This window comes from Phyllostomus discolor, chromosome 8, assembly GCF_004126475.2.
Source record: "Phyllostomus discolor isolate MPI-MPIP mPhyDis1 chromosome 8, mPhyDis1.pri.v3, whole genome shotgun sequence".
Classification (NCBI taxonomy): Eukaryota; Metazoa; Chordata; class Mammalia; order Chiroptera; family Phyllostomidae; genus Phyllostomus; species Phyllostomus discolor.
Window position 1 is genome coordinate 101,970,266 of NC_040910.2, and position 20,412 is coordinate 101,990,677.

The following is a 20,412-nucleotide window of genomic DNA, read 5'->3' on the forward strand; positions in this document are numbered from 1 at the left end:
CACCACAGTCCCAACAAAATGAGGGACTGCCTCTCCTGAGATTGAGGATTAGACTAGCCCGACTTCTAAAATATTTTAAGGGAAAAAAAGGGACTTGGGAGATAATGAGAAAAGAGGCAGAGATGTAAGGGATGTGTTGTCAGGTTCTAGAATGCCCTTTATTTTTGTTACTTATTTTTTAAAAGTTGACTCAGGTTGCTCTAGAAAAGGGGTTCTTAAGTGGCCATTCTGTTGAATCAGAATTTCCTGGTTATGGGGCCTGGGTTGGTTGGTTGGTTTGTGTTTTAAACCTCTCCCTCTCTTGATTCTGATGGTCTAGTCCTCTCCTACCACTTCCCCAGCCTATAGGCATGAATACTTTCAGCATGTTTTTTCCTATATGTTTTGGACAGGTGTTTGAGAGTAAACCCAAAAGGGCTAGATGAAGAAAGCAAAGATTACCTGTCACTTTACCTGTTACTGGTCAGCTGTCCAAAGAGTGAAGTTCGGGCAAAATTCAAATTCTCCATCCTCAATGCCAAGGGAGAAGAAACCAAAGCCATGGGTAAATGTTCTCTTTTGTTGATTCTTTGTTTTCACATCCAATAGCTTCATACACCTACAAGTTGTAGGTTTGATCTGATTTTTTGAGTCACTCTAAATATGACTTTTCTCCCACTTCAGAGAGTCAACGGGCGTATAGGTTTGTGCAAGGCAAAGACTGGGGCTTCAAAAAATTCATCCGCAGAGATTTTCTCTTGGACGAAGCCAACGGGCTTCTCCCTGATGACAAGCTTACCCTCTTCTGTGAGGTGAGTGCCTCTGCCCCGCTGTGAGCCCGGCGACTCCCAGGCGTGACCGGTGCTGGCAGATTGAGTGCACCGCATTGGGGATGGCGGCTGGGAGAACCCCCAAGTGAAGCGGTGCTGCGCCAGCGCTATTTATGCGACCAAAAACTGCCATGGTTTCAAGGGTGTTGGGCGTCTCGGCTTTCCACTCGTTACAGTCCTTACAAACAAAGACTGGGTACAGTCTTGGTATGTGTGATTTTTGACTTGCTCGGGTCAGGATTTTGGCTTTTTCATTGCGGGTGTTTTCAGATAGCATTTGGAAGGGACTGTCACGTCATGCTGAGGAGAAGGGCAAGCAAGTACGTATGTATATTTGTTTCTTAAACTTGGTGGCTTCTCCTAGAGTATGAAGCCCACATGCATTTTGACTACAGATCACTTTCTTTTCTGCTCTTCGAACTCGGTGACTTATCAGATGTTGACTGTCTCCTGGTTGTCTTGCTAGAGTAATTGTGAAACAGGAAGGCGAGAACCCTCTTTTCTAGAGTGAAGGTTATGTAAAGCTCACTCAGTTAGCTGAGAGTTATCTGCAGTCAGCTGGGAGAGGCCTTCTGTCCCCAGCAACCGAAGAGCCTTTCTCGGGTTTTCAAGAGAAGCCTGGAAGTAAGAGTCCCAATACGAGTAAGTTGTTCCATGCTGTTATCAACACATTTGTAAATACTCATAAGCTCACAGTGTAATAAATGAATACAACCTCTAGTCAGCTTAGATGTCAGTGTTTCCTAGACATTGCGTGGTCAGTGAACCACGTCCTGAGCAGCACCACTTGACGAGAATGACCAGTGTCCTTCCATGGGCAGAGTGCAGGCAAGTTCCCTGCAATAGGTTCACTCTGCGAGTCAGTGACAGTGCCGAAGGCATGTCACCACCTGTGCAGCTGGGAAGAGCGTCCCTTAGGAATCTTGCCCTTTTGTACAAGAGGCCTGGCCAGTAGTAACACGCTTCTTTTCTGAGTCGCAGCTCATTGATTATTTCCGCAGAATAGTTCAAGGTGGTTAGGAAGTTTTGGAGGTTAGTTTATGAAAACACCACACTGAATACATAAAATGCAGTTTGCAAATAGCTACCTTCTCTTCTTCCCAGTTTCTAAATAAAAGGAGGAAATACTAACGTGATGACATCTAGATAACTGTTGCAGCTACTTTCTGTCTTATGAGCTTGAAATTCGAATTCCATGTAAATCTAGCTAGTTATAAACTCGGTTGCCCAAGTAAGAAATGAAAACAACAGGTGGTTTCGTGTGAGTTCAGATGTTATATAAACAGTCCCGCAATTTAATCTTCACCTATCTTAAAGACCTAAATTACAGAAAAATTTTAAAATAGTGGGAAATTCTAATTTCTGTTGAAAATGAAAGCCAGCCTTAACTGTCCTCTGAAGAAAGCTGTCTCCTCTAAGTACTGCATCTGGCGGTTCAGGCAGTGCCATAACCTTTATTGTAGCATCTTCAAGTCCGCAGTAGGTCCATCCAATTTTTTCTCATATGCTTCCCTCCTCCTCTGAGCTCCAACCCCTGTATTGACATTCTTGATTTGGAAACCAATTATCCTGCCCTCACTTGGCAATCTCTCATCCTGTGGTTAAAACCGAGGCGCTCTCCCCCCCTTCACTTCCCCGTCTAAAATTCTCTTAGGAGAAATCCTGTGGTTAAGTTTAGATTTGCCTTACTGACTTAGAAGGGAAGTGAGATGACACTTTGGAAACGAGGAGATGTGGAGCAGGGAAACGTCTGCTGGGTTCTGCTGATGCCATCGGTTTCTTACCATCGGACCAGGTATGCCATCTGTTCCTCTCACACTTCTCCGTTGGCCACAGGTGCTGCGTGTTGCTTCTCGTACTTGGGCCGCTGCCTAGTGAGACTCGTTTCTGTTCCAAGGCTCTCTGTGGACTTAATAGCATTCAGCATTGCAAGACTGTTGCGTGGGGGAGTGTGTTGGGTGTGTGGGTTTTAAAAATGTCTGCAGCTCATCTGAGTTCATAGTGCTTTACAAAGCTGGGTCGCTCTTTGGTGCGAGTTCTGTCCCTGTGACCTGTTGCTCTGTTTTATCTATGGAAAAAATATATACAAGTTTATTTTAGTTCATATTTCTATTTTATTTATTATTGGTTTAGTTAGTTTCTTTATTGTTTAGAGGCTTTTACGGAGTTGATGTCCACATACCAATTTAGATTACGAGTACTCCACTGCTCCATTCCTCACTCAGCCTTTGGCCCAGACACTTCTGTCCTATTGTGATGCAATAGTGTAGTTGTTTCATAAATTTACTTATTTTTTTGGATGTGCCCAGAGGCCACAAGAGAATCCTAAGGTGCAAGACTGAGAACCACTCATTTGTGTGTTAGGGCTTTATTTCAGTAGTATTATTTTAATGAATATTTAAATGAGGTTAGATTGCAGACTCTGAAAATGCCAAACGGGTGGTCTTGCTTATAATGTGCCACACCGGGTTCACTTTCAATTCCTAGTGATGTTTTTGTCTGACTGTTAGGAAATGAGGCGATTCTTCCAAGTTGACATTGCTCAGTTAATGTATTTGGAAGCATTTTCAAAGCAATCTTGAATTGTCTCTTCCCACAATCCTGTGAGCTGGGTTGTCCGACAGTCATCTCTGTTCTCCTCATTTCGTGTTGCTGGGGAGAGAAGCAGTGCCTGGGGAGGCCAGGTAATTTTTCCCCAACTCCGTGTGCAGTGAATCAGCGTCAGCTTTCCGTTTTCTGTCTCCAGTCTGCTGGGCCGCGCTGAGTGGAGCCGAACGGCGTTCACGCAGGGGATCGTGGGCTCTGCCGAGTTCTCTTAACAGAGTATTTATTTTGGTAATGAAACAGAATCAAGAAAGCTTTACACTTTTAATTTTCTCTTTAGTAATTTGGACCACAGGAAATCTACTTGAAATATTTTAGCTTCTGTTGACATTTCTCTCCATTTCTTTATATTGAGAACAAGTAGCTGTTAACAATGAAAATGCATCTGTTCCATCTTCATTGTATATGCCTTTGATAGGTAGAAGATTCCAGCGTTTCTTTTTAATGTTGCAATTATCATTGAAATATGAAATACCATCAGGAAATAAGAAATAATTAACTCTCAAACCACTCCTTTCCTTCTCAAACATAGAATATCCCTTCATAGCCCGGGAATACGATTTTTGCCAAAATTTAAATATGTGGGTCTGTTCATTTTTTTCTCTTTATCATTTTATTAATGGATTATTTGGATATATTAGTTGAGCTGTATGAAAATGCCAGTATTTGTTTCTGTCCTACAAAAATGACGATTTAATATGTAACAGTATTATAGGTTATAAAGTACGCTAATGTAGTAACCCTACGGCCCAACAGCATCACCCACACTGGAACTGACCTGTGTTCCCCGACCCCTTGGACCTGCTGTCTCCCCGCTCAGGAGATGCTGAATAGCTGTTTGAATTGTATGTGGTCATCTGCTGCTTTATTATTTACATGCCTGAACACTGTATTTTTACATTTGATTGGTTTCCAGCTGTATAAAAATGGCATCGGAATATATGTGGTCATCCAGGACTTGCTCTTTCCAAATGTTTCTAAAATTTATATTGTGGAGGTAACTGTGTAGCCCATTCATCCCTGGTGCTGGGCAGTGGTTGTGTGACGGTGCAGCAGTTTATCCGTCCCCTGTTGATGGGCACTGAGAGCGTCGCTAGCCTTTTGACTAGAAGTAGTGCTGCCGCTGTGAACAGTCTGCATGCAGTCCTTTCCCCTCAGTTGTTCTAATCACATAAAAGTTAAAAAATATATTTCCGTGATTTTCTTTTGACTTTTTATGTTTACATAATTGTACAAGAATTGGCACAATCTTTAGTCTTCTATGAAATTTTCTTTTAAGAAAGAAGGAATTGACTTTAAAAGTGAGTCCCTTTTACAACTTGAAACTCAGGGCTGTAGAGCCTTCCTGAGACATTTTCACGCAGTCATTTGTAAGACGACACAAATGTCACCGTCACGTCATCTTCACAGCTGTAGTTCTGAATGAGCCTCCATAGTCAGCCTGATAGGCATTAAAAAAAATCTTTAGTTTTTCTCAAAATGGTTTCATTTTAGCAGCATCATTTGCAGAGGAGAAACAGTCCCTTTCTAAGTTAAAAGTTTGGGCTCTGAAGACTCATTCGTGAATGGCATTTAAAATTTATTTTTAATTAAGCGTATTTAATGTCGGTAAGAGGTGCCAGACATTCAGAGCTCTGGAGACTCCAGGCATCCGTATATTTCCAGAACAAGTCTGGCTGAAACAGCAAAGGTACATTTTCCTTCCTGCTGTGTCCCTGTCTGTGTCTAGAGAGAGGAATTGTTCCTGTGAGAGGAGTCACAGTTCTGGGCCCCCGCTCACTGCCAAGCATGCATCTAACCAGCGGAGGGTCCACTGGTAACCTGAGTTCGAAATTCACCTTCTCTCCTGCCAGTTCATTTTACCCAGTCTAGTAAATTGCCGTCAAGTGTTAATGACTTTTGGCTCCTGTCATCCTGGTGTAATTCAGGCTTAGGACCTGGTGCCAAAAGCATTCTCCGTTCCCTTCATTGGTCATCCCAAGAGATTCTTGCTATTTTCTATGGGGAAGTTGGCTTGGATTGATTTGGTCTTTTCCTTTTTAAAAAAATGTAATCAACTATATTTTGAAGCTGTAACTGGAAACAGACAACTTCTACTTTTGTTATTGATATTATATCAGAGAAGTAAAGGTATTAATATGAGAGAATGGCTGAACCAAATTAGAGATCTTACATAGGACGAGAAAGGATCTCTGTGTGGTAGTTTGTGCTGGGTTTCAGGCTGTTAAAATAATGCTATAATCTGGCTCTGATAAATGTGCTGTTTCTGCTAAGTATATTCATAATTGATTAACTTGGCTGCTTCATCGCTCAAGACTATAACAGCTCATTTTAAACAAATGAATAAATTTCTTGACCTGATAGTAAGTATCGCACTCCTGCACAGGAGGGACTTTGGGTCATTTGGATGGGGCATTAACTTTTCCTCAGGGTTTATGACTGCATTGAAGAGAATGATTTCCCTCTTGAAGGTTAAAAGAAATTTGGGTCATCGAGGATGTTCTTAAGCTGCCTTTCTCCTCTAACTCATAGGAATAGCAAGAGCGGGCAGCTGAGTCTCAAGGCGTATGAATTCCCCTTGGAGTTCAGCATTTCCAACCTAATGCGATGCAGGAGGAGAAGCAGCACAGTAGTGGTTGTCAGGCAGAAGGCTAATCTGCTGAGTGTCTTCTTCAGCTTGGCCACTGAGATTTATTTTATAATGTTACATGACTTACAAATCCTCGTATTTGGTATGCTAACAAACTAATCTGACTTTCACTGACCCATCTAGAAGTTACCTTGGTTTTTTTTATCTAGGCTGAACTGTTAATTCAACTGGTTAAAACGTGCTGCTGCTGCTGCTGCTGCTGCAGCCATGGTGGCAAGTCGGATCCCTCTTTAAACCCGATCTCCTCATTCTGCTCCAAAGCTGTAAGTGCATGTCTAGCTGGAGCCAGCCACCTCGTGTATCATTGTCACAAACGACTGAGTAAGGGTGTAAATGGTGTGTGATACCCACTCAGTTACCATACCAGAGCGGTCTTCCAACCCCAGTCCTGTTCATTAAACTAACATTTGTGAGGAGTACCAGTTATGTATCAGGTCCTGTGGGAGCTTCCTTTTATGTTCAAGCTCCAGACCTCACTGAAGTAAGTGAAGTCCTTTTAGGTATACTAGATTTTTCTCTGTAAAGAGTTTAATTTAGCTCTGGCTGGTGTGGCTCAATGGACTGAGCGCCAGCCTGTGAACTAAAGGGTCGCTGGTTCGATTCCCAGTCAGGGCATATTCCTGGGTTGCAGGCCAGGTCCCCAGTGGGGGTGCATGAGAGGCAACCACACAGTGATGTTTATTCTCCCTCTCTTTCTCCCTCCCTTCCCTTCTGTCTAAAAATAAAATAAAATCTTTAAAAAAATAAAGTTTAATTTAAATGATAGTTTCTATAGTAGTTATTTGTATTTAACCTTTTGCCTAAGGTAGAATAAGGTAAATACTTAAGGTTTAACATTTGTTTCTGTCTGTAATTTTCCTCTAATGGCTTTGCCCAGGTTTTCAGGGAAGGGGAGGTGGAGCTTATTAGAAGTTGGAGGAGAAGGAGATTCATGGGGCTGTCTCCCCATTTTCCTTAGTGGTGCAGACTAAGTATGATTGTGATACATCGGATTACTTGATCCATAGGATGAAGCCTTGATTCGCGGAGGTGGTTTCAAGAGAATATGACTGACATTAGTGGCTGAATGTACTGCATCAGTGAGGGAAAAATAATCTCCCTGTTGGGGAGAAAATTCCTGGTAACAAAAGCTTTGGACTGTATTCCCTTGTCTTTCACAGGTGAGTGTGGTGCAGGATTCTGTCAACATTTCCGGCCAGAATACCATGAACATGGTGAAGGTTCCTGAGTGCCGGCTGGCCGATGAGTTAGGAGGACTGTGGGAGAATTCCCGGTTCACAGACTGTTGTTTGTGCGTTGCCGGCCAGGAATTCCAGGCTCACAAAGCTATCCTGGCAGGTTAGTATCCGTTCGCGGGGAGTGTTTGCTTCGGTGAAACAAGGAAAAACAGTGGCTGCATAATCACCTTTTGATAACTTCAGCCTTTTGAACTAGTGCAAAAGTTTGCAACTAGGTATATTTTAAAATTGTGGTAAAACATCTCCATAAAAATGATATTTCTGTTTTTCCTCTCTATAGTGACCTTAGGCCACCATTTTTAAGGAGTGGATGACAGTATGTATTGAATACCTTTGCATCTAAGAACAGATGTCAAAATGCAGATTAAGATATCAGGTATTAGTCCCTAGACAGGGACTTAGGGTGCAACAGAGAGGATGTTGGACTCGGGACTAAACTCACATCCAGCTAAGTCCCCAGCCCTGGACATCTTAGCCCTTTCTTCCACATGAACATGAGAAGAATGAGACTATTGCCAGTGCCATGTAGGACCAGGTCTTATTCTTACCATTTGTGGCCCTTCAAAGCTCAACCCTACCGAACAAAAATCTTGCTCCTTAGTATTTAATGTCTCTCACTAGGGATATTTAAATTTCTAATTTAATATCTTTAAGACTAGAAAGACTGACACAGAGGAGGAACTGATAGGCAAGGCCGACTTTATCTCACTGGAAGCATAGCAGTCAGCCACAACTTCCCTTTGGGCTGTAAGACAGAAAACAGTATGAACCTTCAGGCAACAAATGTCTTACCAAGACCCTCAGCTCCATTATTCTAAAATAACATCTGGTAAAACCTCTCAACTAGGTGTTACCATGTATTGCTAAAGAAAGTCATCAGCTAGCCCTGGCTGGCGTAGCTCAGTGGATTGAGCGCGGGCTGGGAACCAAAGTGTCCCAGGTTCGATTCCCAGCCAGGGTACATTCCTGGGTTGCAGGCCATAACCCCCAGCAACTGCACATTGATGTCTCTCTCTCTCTCTCTCTCCCTTACCTCCCTAAAAATAAATAAAAATAAAAATCTTAAAAAAAAAAATCTCCATTTAAAAAAAAAAAAAAAAAGAAAGTCATCAGGATATCAAAATTACAACTAAAATATGGAATAGTCATCACTCAGAATCATCAGAAATTGAGTTGAATGGCAGTCTGACAGTCACGGAATTAAAGAAACCACATCCATCCAGACTGGTAAGAGGGGCGGAGTCTCAGAGCTGGTCCCACATCCACACGTGGTGGCTGAGAATTCAGGAGGGATATCTCAGGGGTGAGGAGTCTTAGTCCCATACCAGGCCCTCCAGCCCAGGGTTCCAGTGCCAGGAAGAGAAGTCCCCATAACTTCTGGCTGCAAAAATGAGCAGAGATTTAGTAGGTGGAAGAAACTACAAGAATCCCAAGCCTTTTCTCTTCAAGAACCCACACAGACTTACTCCCTCTGAGCTCCATCACCGGGGCAGCAGCTTGAAAGGCACCAGTGGCATAGAGGGAGGAATCGAAGTGTCTGGCTTCAAGGCAGCAGCTGAGGGACAGCTTTCACCAAGAGAGAGAGGCCATTGTCCTTTTTCTTTTTTTTTTTTTTAAGATGTTATTTATTTACTTTTTAGAGAGAGGGAAAGGAAAGGAGACAGAGAGAAACATCATTGTGTGATTGCCCCTTACATGCCCCCTACTGGGGACCTGGCCCCTCACCCAGGCACGTGCCCTGCTGGGAATTGAACTGGAAACCCAAGTTCAGTTGGTTTGCAGGCCCACACTCAGTCTGTTGAGTAATACCAGCCAGGGCCATTGTCACTTTTCTGAGCCCTCCCCCCACAGAGTCACAGATCTGGCAGGTGGGTGCCATATCTGAGACTCCATCAATCTGGCTAAAACTGTTTGCCCTGCCCTGGAGATCTCACAAGATTTTATCCCACCTAGCTTATGGGCCGGCCCACCCAAACTGTTAACCGTGACATTTCCATATGAATGACTGGTATTGGCCCATGCTTCACAACTTCCTGAATCCTCTCAAACAACAGCTGGCCTCAGTGAGCCCCAGGCCTGGCACTAGCAGCAGCCACCCTAGATTCACAGCTTGGCTTCACCTGGGAATCTCCAAGCCCAGCACAGGTAGCAGCCATCTCTGATTGCTTTAGGGGGCTGGCCTTGCTCTGCACCACCCAGGAAACCCCAGAGCCTGCGCACCCAGTGGGACAGCTATGGACAACATCAGAGCACCACCATCCTGCCCCCAAACTGCTGATCCTCCACAGAGGGCAGAGGGTGGTGGTCAGTGGTCACAGCCAGTCCTTGCAGCTGAATGACCCAGGTACATCCCTCCATTGATCTGCCAACAGCAATCAAGGCTCAACTACAAGAGAAGGGTGTACTCAGTCCACACAAATGGTATACCTCCAGTACCTTGATTGGGAGATAGAGGAGGCTGTGCCACTGGACCCTACAGGGCACCTACTGCATTAGACCACACTATCAAAACAGGGAGTCAAAGCAGCTCTACCTAATACATAGAAACAAACACAGGGAGGCTGCCAAAATGAGGAGACAAAGAAGCATGGCCCAAATGAAAGAGAGCTCAAAACTCCAGAAAAACAGCTAAATGAATTGGAGATAAGCAATCTATCAGGTGCAGAGTTCAAAACACTGGTTATAAGGATGCTCAAGGAACTCAGTGGGGACCTCAGTGCCATTACATAAAAACGATCCAGTTAGAAATGAAGGATACACTAATAGATATAAAGAACAGTTTACAGGGAAACAGCAGTAGAGTAGATGAAGCCAAGAATCAAATCAATGATTGGAACATAAGGAAGCTAAAAATAATGAATCAGGACAAGAAGAAAAAAAGAATCCAAAATAATGAGAATATAAGCAGCCTCTGGGACAACTTCAAGCTTTCCAACATTTGCATCATAGGGGTGCTAGAAGGAGAAGAGGAAGAGCAAGAAATTGGAAATCTATTTGAAATATAATGAAAGAAAACTTCCTTAATTTGATGAAGGAGATAGACCTGTAAGTCCAGGAAGCACAGAGAGTCCCACACAAGATGGATGCAAAGAGGCCCACTCCAAGACACATCATAATTAAAATGCCAAAAGGTTAAAGATAAAGAGAGCATCTTAAAAGCAGCAAGAGAAAAGCAGATAGTTACCTACAGGGGAGTTCCCATAAGACTGTCAGCTGATTTCTCAAAAGAAACTTTGGAGCCTAGAAGGGTTTGGCAAGAAATGTTCTAAGTCATAAAAAGCAAGGACCTACAGCCAAGATCGCTCTACCCAGCAAAGCTATCATTTAGAATCGAAGGGCAGATAAAGAGCTTCCCAGACAAGAAGAAACTAAAGGAGTTCATCGTCACCCAACCATTATGATATGAAATGTTACAGGGAGTTATTAAAGAAAAAGATGATCAAAACTATTACCAATAAAGTGGCAGTAAATGCATATCTGTCAACAATTGAATCTAAAAAACAAACTAAGCAAACAAGAACAGAGACAGAATCATGGAAGACAGAGATGGTTGGGCTTTAGGATGGTTGCAGATGGGAGGCGGGTGGCAGGGAATGGACGAAGAGGTGAGGGGTTTAAGAAGGTCACATAGGTAGTTACAGAATGGCCATGGGGATGTAAAGTACAGTGTAGGAGAGGGACTAGCCAAAGAGTTTTTATACACATGGTATGGTGTGAAGATTGAGGGAGTGGGGTGTGCTGGGTGGAGGAGGTAAGGTGGGAGAATTGGGACAACTGTAATAGCATACTCAATAAAAGATAATTTTAAAAAAAGAAAGTCCAGCTCTTAAGTTAACGATTCCATGCTCAGCTAGTTTCTTGGCACTGCCAAGAACTTTTTACAATTAGCCGGCTCCCTTTCTTTTTCTCAATAGCAGGTACTTCAAACCTTCACCATTCTCCTTTAATGTACAACTCCTAAAAGATGACCTTGCCACTTCTTCCGAGAGAAAATTGAGGCCCTCTCCTTTAGCTCTTGCCTCTCACCTCCCCTGCATTCTCAGCAGTGGGAGTGTCCTTCCTTGCGTCCATGGCAGACTGTGCTTTCTCCTCCTGTGCTTTCTCCTCCTGCATCCTGCCCGTCTGTGCTGCCTTCTCAGAAGCCTCCCTCGGCCGCGGACTCCCTGTTATCTGGCGTCTTCACCGTCTCTTTCTCCTGCTGCCTCCCTTTGCCCTCAGCCTGTAGACACGCGCGGGCTTCTCCCTGTGCTTACTCTTTCACTTTTATTTTGGAGCTAAGTTTCTTAAGTTGGTGCATTCCCTGTCTCTGCTTCTTTCCTCCCACTTATCCTCAGCTCACCTTCGTGCAGGGAAAGCAGTTTTCCAGAGTCACATGACCTGCTAGTTCGTAAATTTGAGGGACTCTTTAGTTCGTGTATTGTTTGACTTCTTTCTCTTAGTTTTCTTCTGGGTTTCTTGCTACTTCTACTGTGGGGCCTTCCTCCTCTTCACCCATCAGCCCTGTGCTCACTCTGCCCATTCTCCCAGGTGATTTTATTCTCATAACATCAGCTTCTGTCTGTCCACTGCAGACCTCTAGAATATCACTGCTGGGACCCTTCCCTCTTTATTAAAGGCATCAGCCCTTTAGTCTTCAGCTTCTGTAATGTATTTGTTTAGTACCTTTTAGTCTGTAGACCTTCTGAGACAAGAACAATGAGAATTAATATGCTTTGAAATAGATTAAAACATGGAGGCTCAGAGGGTTAAGTGATTTGCCCAAGATGGTGTGGTTAAAAATGGCAGATCTAAAACTAGTCCTTTCTGACACACTGTAGGTCAGACTTCCAGCTACCTGGTAGCTCCGAGTCCTACTGTACGTTCCGTCCGTTCTTCCTCTCTCGGGTGGAGATCAGTAGTCTCAACTCAGACCAAAATCCCTGATTTATTGGACAACATGATAAAATTTGAATTCTTAGCCACCATAACTTTCATGGTTAAAATTAAGTTTACTTATTATTTATGTGTTCATTAGACTAGAATTGTTTTGTTTTTTTTTTTCATTATTCCCACCCCTAAGGGAAAGAATTAAATTATCCCTAATGAGAGACATTAAATAGTAAGGAATAAGATTTTGTTAGGTAGGGTTGAGCTTTGAAGGACCACAGATGATTATAATATCTAAGACGTGTTTTGCCTCTTTGGGCTGTTACCCTCTCTGCTGAGAACGCACGCCTGGACAGGGCAGAGCACTTGCCGTAAACAGGCACGCCCTGCATCGCGTCGGTCGGTGCCATTCAGCCCTGTTTGTGACCTCCGTGCTGTGTGGTCTCTGAAAGTGGGGGAAGTAGGTGTCGTCATTCTGGGCAGAAATCTGGGTAGCAGAACATCCTGCTTAGACCCCAAGGGACCTTCCATTTCAACCCCCAGATCTACCCAGAGGATACATATCATTGTCATCCAACGTAGGTACTTTGAGTAATTTCCCTAAACTGTGAATGGTTGGGATCGAGCTAATCAATTATTTTGGAAGTAGCAATTTTCCCCCCTATATGTTATAATTATTTACTTATTGGTATAATGTAAAAAGAGGGGAGTTTTATAATTCTGGTATAATTTGAGGCCAAGACCCTATCCTGTACGGGTGCAGCAGGGAAGAAAAGGATCTCCTCGACATAACAGGAGATCCAGGAGATTGCAGGGTGGTAACCACATCTGTGTCTGTGCCTTTCACTTTCCAGCCCGTTCTCCGGTGTTCAGTGCCATGTTCGAGCACGAAATGGAGGAGAGCAAAAAGGTACGTGTCGGGATGAAAGTGCGTCTTTTAGCTGGGTGACTGGATTCAGATGGTTTTTCCAATCTGGCAGAAGGTTTATTTTTCTGATTACTTTTTCGTACTGGGTTCCTGAAATGGAGTACAAATTCCCAGAGTAGACACTGTCTGAGAGCAGAGAGGTGGTCCAGACGGGCTCTGCGAAGAGCAGGCTCACGCGCTCCCAGGCAGACCGCCCGAACACTCGAGGGTGCGGGTAGCAGGCGTGTGTTTGCACTCAGGAAAAGGAAGGTGGCAGTGAAAGATGCAGCTGTCTGGCTGTTTTACCACACACTGTTGTGGTGACATAAAGGCAGTACCTATGATGAAGAAAGGCTGTTGTAGTCCAATATGACAAAGAGCAATTTTCCATTCATACTAGGTTTTGAATGATTCTCTCCTCACCTGTGCTTAAAATGAGACGTGTTTTGAGCCTTGGCCGGGTCACTCGGTCGCTCGGAGCGTTGTCCCACACACCGCCGGGACGCAAACCGGCCGGCGTTTCCCTCCCACACTCGTGTTTCCCTCCTCTCTCCTGCTCCCTCGCTCCCTTCTTCCCCTCTCTCTAAAATCAGTGAACATGTCCCCGGATGAAGATTTTAAAAAGGAAGAAGGAAGTGGTTTAGGGATTTTTATTCTGTTGGAATGTCTCTCACTTCTGGTTTTTCTGCCACAGAATCGGGTTGAAATCAACGATGTGGAGCCTGAAGTCTTTAAGGAAATGATGTGCTTCATTTACACGGGGAAGGCTCCGAACCTGGACAAGATGGCTGATGACTTGCTGGCAGCTGCTGACAAGGTGAGATGAGAATAGAAAAATAATCCCAAAACTAGGAGTCTCTGTGACCTCTTGAGTTTCACGACTGGGCTGCTAGGTCGCGTTGTAGGTAAGATGAGCTTATATGTTAGTTTGGCTGGACAGTCCCGGTCCACGCTTGTGTTACAGCACAGTTACGGATAGCACCTTTTTATTTTCAAAAGTAGCCTGCTTCGAGCAGTGAGCGATCCGGTCGCCCTGCCTACGGAAAAGAGTGTGTTTGCCGTGTGCCTCTCGTCCTCATCGCGGATTTAACCATAGTGAGACTAAAGACTCAGGTGGTACTAACATTTGGATTCGTAACTTATAACTTGGCTTTATGACTTATAAAGTGTTCTTGAGTTCACTAACTTTTATTTAAACTTGTTGAAGAAGAGAATAATCTCCTAACCAGTGTACTGGTTTATCTTTCCCCTAAGTAGTTATTAAAATATTCAAAATTATAAAATGATTAAAGCTCTTTGGGGAAAAAGAGATACTACTATGGTAAATACATACTTAGATTGTAGGATGCATTTTGATTTGAGAAAAGGTGTGAAAATAAAAATGTGGATCTTAGCAAGGAAATAACGGTGACCACCTGAAACAACGTGCTGGTACCCCCACAGGAAGCTTGGGGGGATGGTTCATGAGATCCTGGGTCTCACCACGTCACGTGGGGTTTGTGTGCTGCTGTTTCGGTGCAGGGTCTCTCGGGACCTTCGTTTCGGTATGTAGGGTGCACCCTGCGTTTACTGGACGGGGATAGGGTAGCGTTTCTCCACTTCAGTTAACCCTGGACTTCTTTTCCTCAAGGATCACCCCTGGGATTCGTGTTCCCCCAAACACTCCTTAGAAACCTGACTTTCATTGTGTAAATACATCAGACAGAGCTCAGTGACCTGCCCTCCGGGGCCCCGTGGTCAGAGGAAACATGGTGGGGGTGTGCGAGCGATTCCTGTTTACCCTGTGGGAGCTTCTCTTGCACGGGGAAGGGGAGCCGAGGCAATGGTGTCAGAGGGCTTAGACCCGACCGGTAGGAATCCCTGGGAGAGAGGTGGTTCTCTGCCGGAGGTGCCTCCTCTTCCTGCCTAGAGGCTGCAGCACGGTCTGGGGGCAGAGCTGGCTCTGACGTGAGGGCGCAGAGCCTTTCAGGGTTTGCTCCTGGGAGTAGTCTCCTTTCACCTTCCTGTGCGTCCCTGAGGACAGAAGAAAGTACCTGTGTTTACAGTGGATGTTTTATCTTTATTGATCTGCTTTTTGGAGTACTTGTAGAGGATAAGGCATGTAAGCCCAATCGATGCTGCAGACGAAAAGGATTGAATAATAACCAAATCCTCCACCTTTCAAGACTTGATTAGCACAGCTGAGCAGTGCGGACATCCCACGCCCTTCCAGTCCGGCTCAGTTCTGACCAGAGGAAACTTGCTTCCAGTGCGGACAGTAAGGAAACAGACCCTGTGAGCTCTGGGCCTTTGGCTCAGGTCAGGTGCGGGGACGCTGAGGCTGAGTTGTAACCTCTCGGAGCCACAGCTAGACAGTCTGTGGCCCTGGGTTTAAGTGTCTGCTCCTCAGCCGGAGCACCTACTGGGAACCTGCTGTGGGTGCTCAGAGCGTGGGGATCAGCCTGACCTGACGCCCTGGGGGTGGTATTTTCAGTGCGGTGTGTGAACTTGTGAGTTTAAAAGATAAAGCGTCACAGCAGTGTTTTATATAAATTTATGAATGAGAAGTAACTAAAGGGTGTGTTTTCAAACTTTCCCCTTAGATACTCTTTGCTCCAAGCTTATTTGAAACATTTTTACCTTTATACCTCCTTGTGAGCTTCAGGAAAACAGAAAAAGAAATCTTTCATGGAAGGATCTAAACATCTAGAATTTACCCTACAGGCTGAAACAGCTTCTTCTGAGCTTTTCCAGTCTCCTGGGAACATGTGTAATTAGACCAAAAACAAAACAAAACACATTGGCCAGGCCTGGGAGACACAGTTGCAATCTCTCGGGTAAGTACTGCCATTAGGCAGGTTTTTCAGAAGTATAATTAAGAAAAAAACTTGGTCTCCCAAGGGACAAGAGTGGCTACTTTTGTCTAATTGTACAGTAGGGATCAGAGGTATTCACCAAGTCCTTTTAAAAGAATGAATTGAGAAAAGGCAAGAAGAATGTTCTGTGCAGCACAGTGTAAAACGGAACATTTACTCAACCTTTTCCAGCCCTTAAAACAAAAACCTAATTTCTTGCTTGCCTAGTGTCATTCCTGTTTTCCATGGAAACTGTTTTCCAGTTACTCAAATGTAAAAAATTAAAGCTGCACCAAAACCAATAAAACTCTCTTTTTGCTGCAGGAGGTCACAGCGCCAGCAGATAGGCCTCCTCACCCAGGAGCGATGAGAATAAAGCTGTCCTGGTCTGATTGCCATGACTCAGCCCGGAGGAGCGCTGCGTCACTGCGTTCTGGGCCCCTTAGACGGGACCTGTGCGGAGACCAGATACCCTGGATCAGACAGACCCCTTTCCCATGGCCTGATTAACGACTTTTTATTTTGTGCCTTCTTTTATCCCTTCCTCCTCCTGTCCCTGAAGTTCCTTAGTAAGTTCATAATCTCATATGTGAGAGCAGGGAGTACAGTTGCATCAAAACAAGTCAACTAAATCAGATGTGCCCAGGATTAACCCAGACTTTCATTTCCAAAGCCTTTGTACCCTTTACTTGGAAGGTAGGAAGTGTTCAGACTGAAACTGGATCCAGGGTCTTTGTTGCTTTGTTCTCTTACCCTGAGAATCTTAACCTCAACCCCAGTAAAATAGGACTCCATTTATCCTTCTCTGTTTAAAAGGTGGCCTTGGTTGACCCTCATTCAGGAACAGCTGGTGGCAGAGGTGCTGGTGAATGTCACCGCAGGGCTCCTGTCCACAGCCTGGCGGTCCAGTTGGGAGGCCCTGCCGGGCTAGTGACAGTGCTGAAGTGGACAGGACTGTGCTTCCCTCTAGGCTGGCTCTAAACAAAAAGGTTGCAGAAATTTCAAATGTAATGCCCCTGGTGACTTGAGGCAGAGTAATGCCTCCTTGTAAGGGGGGAAACACTTTAATCACAGTTGGGACAGGGTGCACTTGGGGATGCAGGTCTACTTCATAATTGCCTTTTTTCTCGCAGGTAGACTGTAGGACTGGAGTGGTGGGTATGCAGGCTGTTCCGGCCTTCGGAGTGTGGCTGTGTTTGTAATTGCAGCGGTAGCCTTCTCACAGCCTGCAGCTTTCTCGGGCATCCGCAACACGATGGCATAGCTGCGGAGAACAGCCTCAGTAGCACTCAGCCCAGAGCGACGCCTGCTCTGACCACGGTGCCTGTGTTTTCCAGTATGCCCTGGAGCGTTTGAAGGTCATGTGTGAGGATGCCCTCTGCAGTAACCTCTCCGTGGAGAACGCTGCAGAAATTCTCATCTTGGCTGACCTCCACAGCGCAGATCAATTGAAAACTCAGGCAGTGGATTTCATCAACTAGTGAGTTGGCGTCTTCAAAGTCTTCCTTTCAGGGTAGTTGGGATAGCTAGAGGAATGAGAAAGACTTTGAATTAGTGAGTAAAATAGACGAGAAGCGTCATTAACCTCTTAGTAGTAAGTACAGAATTTTCATCTTTCCCTTCATCTCGACAGTGTGGAAGATGGTTTTGCTTTCATGGGTCTAATCTGATTGCCGAGTGAAGAGTTTTACTTCCTTGTAGTGATCAGAGTTGATGGGAACGACAGTTGCTGGCCAGAAAAGGCTGTGTGCCCCAAAGGGCAGCGTATTTCCTGCGCAGGCACCGGCTTGAGAAAGGGCATGTAGGTCTCGGGGCGAGCAGAAGTGTGTTTGTGAGGGAGTAAGATCCACCTCATGGTTCGTCGTGGGATGAGATGAGAAGAGAAGGGACCACCAGCAGATGAGGTGGTTAAATACAGTTCTGAGAAAGAGATGTTCCTTCCAGAGGATCTGTGCCTTCAAACTTAAATGACCAATGACCTGGCCACATCACGTGCGGAAATAATTCTCCGTGGGGCACGCTTCCACTCCCCTGCCCGCTGGGAGGCAGAAGTTGGAGAAAGCCCGAGGAGGAGCAGCAGGCCGGACCGAGCCCTCATGACCGCAGTTCTGGAGTGAGGCGGGTCTAAGAGGTTGCCAGGGGGGAAGTGAACGTTATTCAACACAGAAAGAGCCCCCAACAGGAAGCAGTGTCCTCTAAGTCTGTCTGTAAGATTATTTGAAGGTTTTATTAATTTATCTTTAGAGGGGGAGAGAGAGGGAGAGAGCATCAATGTGTGAGAGAAGCATCCATGAACTGGTTGCCTCTCGCACGCCCCCAGCCAGGATCCTGGTCTGCAGCCCAGCCATGTGCCCCAGCGGCCCCAGACCTTTCGGTCTGCAGGCCAGCACTCAACCCACTGAGCCACACCAGTCAGGGCTGCAAGATTATTTTAAAGGAGTTACCGATTGAGGCAAAAAAGAAGGGGACCACCAAATGGTCCTAGTGAGTGCTCCTGTGCTGGAGAGGTTGTTGATGCTTTGTAGATTTAACCGTTCAGTGAAGTGTGGGTAGCACCCCCTCCTTTTTTATAATCAGATTGGCCCCAGGCTCTGATCTGCCTTCTGGTTAGGGCACTAGTAAATGGCAAAGCCAGAAGGAAGCTCAGAGCTGTCCCTTCATTAGCGACATAAAGAGCGTGGACAGTGTAGCGGAGAGCCTGAGGAGCAAGCACTTCACCTTGCAGTTGATAATGTGGTGGTGCAGAGTTCTGGGTTTCAGAGTTCAACAGCCACAATCTGGTCAACTCTGCGCACTGTCTAAACAAGCAAATTCTTATGCATATTAAAGGCTTTCTTTTTGAGTGTCTCTTGCAAACTCTGGGAAATTAGGCTGTCTAGGTGGCTGTTCAGTTATTCTTCCCTTACTCCTTCACTTACTCCAGCTCTCCGCATTTCTCCTAGCCATGCTTCGGATGTCTTGGAGACCTCCGGGTGGAAGTCCATGGTGGTGTCACATCCCCACTTGGTGGCTGAGGCGTACCGCTCTCTGGCTTCAGCACAGTGCCCCTTTCTGGGACCCCCACGCAAGCGCCTGAAGCAGTCCTAAGATCCTGCTGTCGTGAGACTCCGTTGATTTTCCTGAAGCGGCGGCCACTGTTGCTGCCACTGACCACCAGGTAGACAGCGCAGTCTGTGGAGCTTTGACTCTGCCGTGGGGGAGACTGCGCTGTGGCCCCAGACTTTTAAAGCAGCACTAAATAAACTTGGGGGAACGGGGGGAGGGAAGGGCCAGGGACTCGGGGCTGTTCGACCTAATGAAAACCCTGTTGCTGTGTCACTGTGTTCCCTTTGGCCTGGCCGAGTGCGATCCCGTGGGATTCGGTTTAGGCGCTGGCCCTGAGGACATCCTGGCGGCGTGGTACTTGGAGAAACCTGTCTGCATCTGACGGAGCAGAACCAGTCGTCAGGGGCCTGGAGCAAAAGGAAAAAGGAAGAAGGACATTTAGTTTTAAGACAAGGGGAAAGAAAAGGAAAGAAGAAAGGATTTTTGCAGAATTTCTCAAAAATCAGTTTGTGGATTCCAGTACTATTTATATTGAGAGAAGTTCCAGTCCATCCAACTGTGCTAAAACTGGGATATTTGTGACAGACTCCTCCCCACCCTGCGAGTATCAGAAGAGCTCTCTGGCCGTTAGCACTTATGTTTGCAAGAACAGAGTATATATCCTTTTGTCCCTTTATGAAAAGTGACGAGTGAAGGCGAGAGGAGGAGGTTATTTGATCTGGAAGATGAGTGTTCTGATGTGGTGGCTTTTGCAGAAAATCTTTATTAGTGTTGAAAACTGGAAAAAAAATAATTCACCCAGAATTCATACTGTCTTGACAAGAACTATGGTTCTCTGTTTTTAGATATTGTGGAAAATGTTTTTTTGGCATTTTTCTCTGATTTTATTTCTTGTTCCTCCCCCACCCCCTTTTCTTAAAAAAAGGAAAAAAAAACACAAAACAAAAAGAAGAGAAAAGCAAATTTTATTATTCATGCTGTGTGAAAAAACTCCCAGCCCCGACTGCTCAGCCGTTCGTGCCTGCGCCTGCGCAGGAGCCAGTTCTGCCCCTTCCGGTTCATCCCTCTTCCTGCAGGGGAGAGGTTCCAAATGTTAATTTTTTTCTTTTTGAAAATATAAATAATGACTATTTTGTACTGCGTGGTATCTCTGGTCTTTTGTTTCACCCATCTGAGTTGTCTTTTGGGTCTGAGTTCCTTAAGGGGTTTTGGAGGCCTCAGCCGATCCTTCAGCTGGCAGAGGTGTGCTCTGAAATACCCGAGCGGCGAGGACTGGCTGCATCTCCCTGATCGTGCGCTGCCTCCGCGAGCCGCCAGCAGCCGCCAGTCTCTTGTCCTCCCTGAGCACATCACAGCCCACACATTGTGCTGGGGGTCAGGCTCCCGCCTCTGCCGAGGCAGGTGGTGAGAGTGGGCTCTCCAGACCCGACGTGTTTTAAGACCTCCTCTCAATGTCCTT

The 20,412-nt window shown here is 45.4% G+C and overlaps 1 protein-coding gene across 4 annotated transcripts in view; it reads left to right on the top strand.

The window, feature by feature from the left end:
- Nucleotides 1–20,063, top strand: part of LOC114502520 (speckle type BTB/POZ protein) — a 76,904-nt gene extending 56,841 nt beyond the window's left edge. For all 4 annotated transcript variants that reach the window (XM_028519506.2, XM_028519507.2, XM_036033797.1 and 1 more), the window contains 7 exons: nucleotides 393–544; nucleotides 664–791; nucleotides 7,224–7,401; nucleotides 13,022–13,077; nucleotides 13,769–13,891; nucleotides 17,246–17,388; nucleotides 18,851–20,063. In XM_028519506.2, the coding sequence (XP_028375307.1) occupies nucleotides 393–544; nucleotides 664–791; nucleotides 7,224–7,401; nucleotides 13,022–13,077; nucleotides 13,769–13,891; nucleotides 17,246–17,388; nucleotides 18,851–18,995 (925 nt within the window). In that variant the 3' untranslated portion in view covers nucleotides 18,996–20,063. The remainder of the gene's footprint in view (nucleotides 1–392; nucleotides 545–663; nucleotides 792–7,223; nucleotides 7,402–13,021; nucleotides 13,078–13,768; nucleotides 13,892–17,245; nucleotides 17,389–18,850) is intronic.
- Nucleotides 20,064–20,412: the final 349 nt, after the last annotated feature.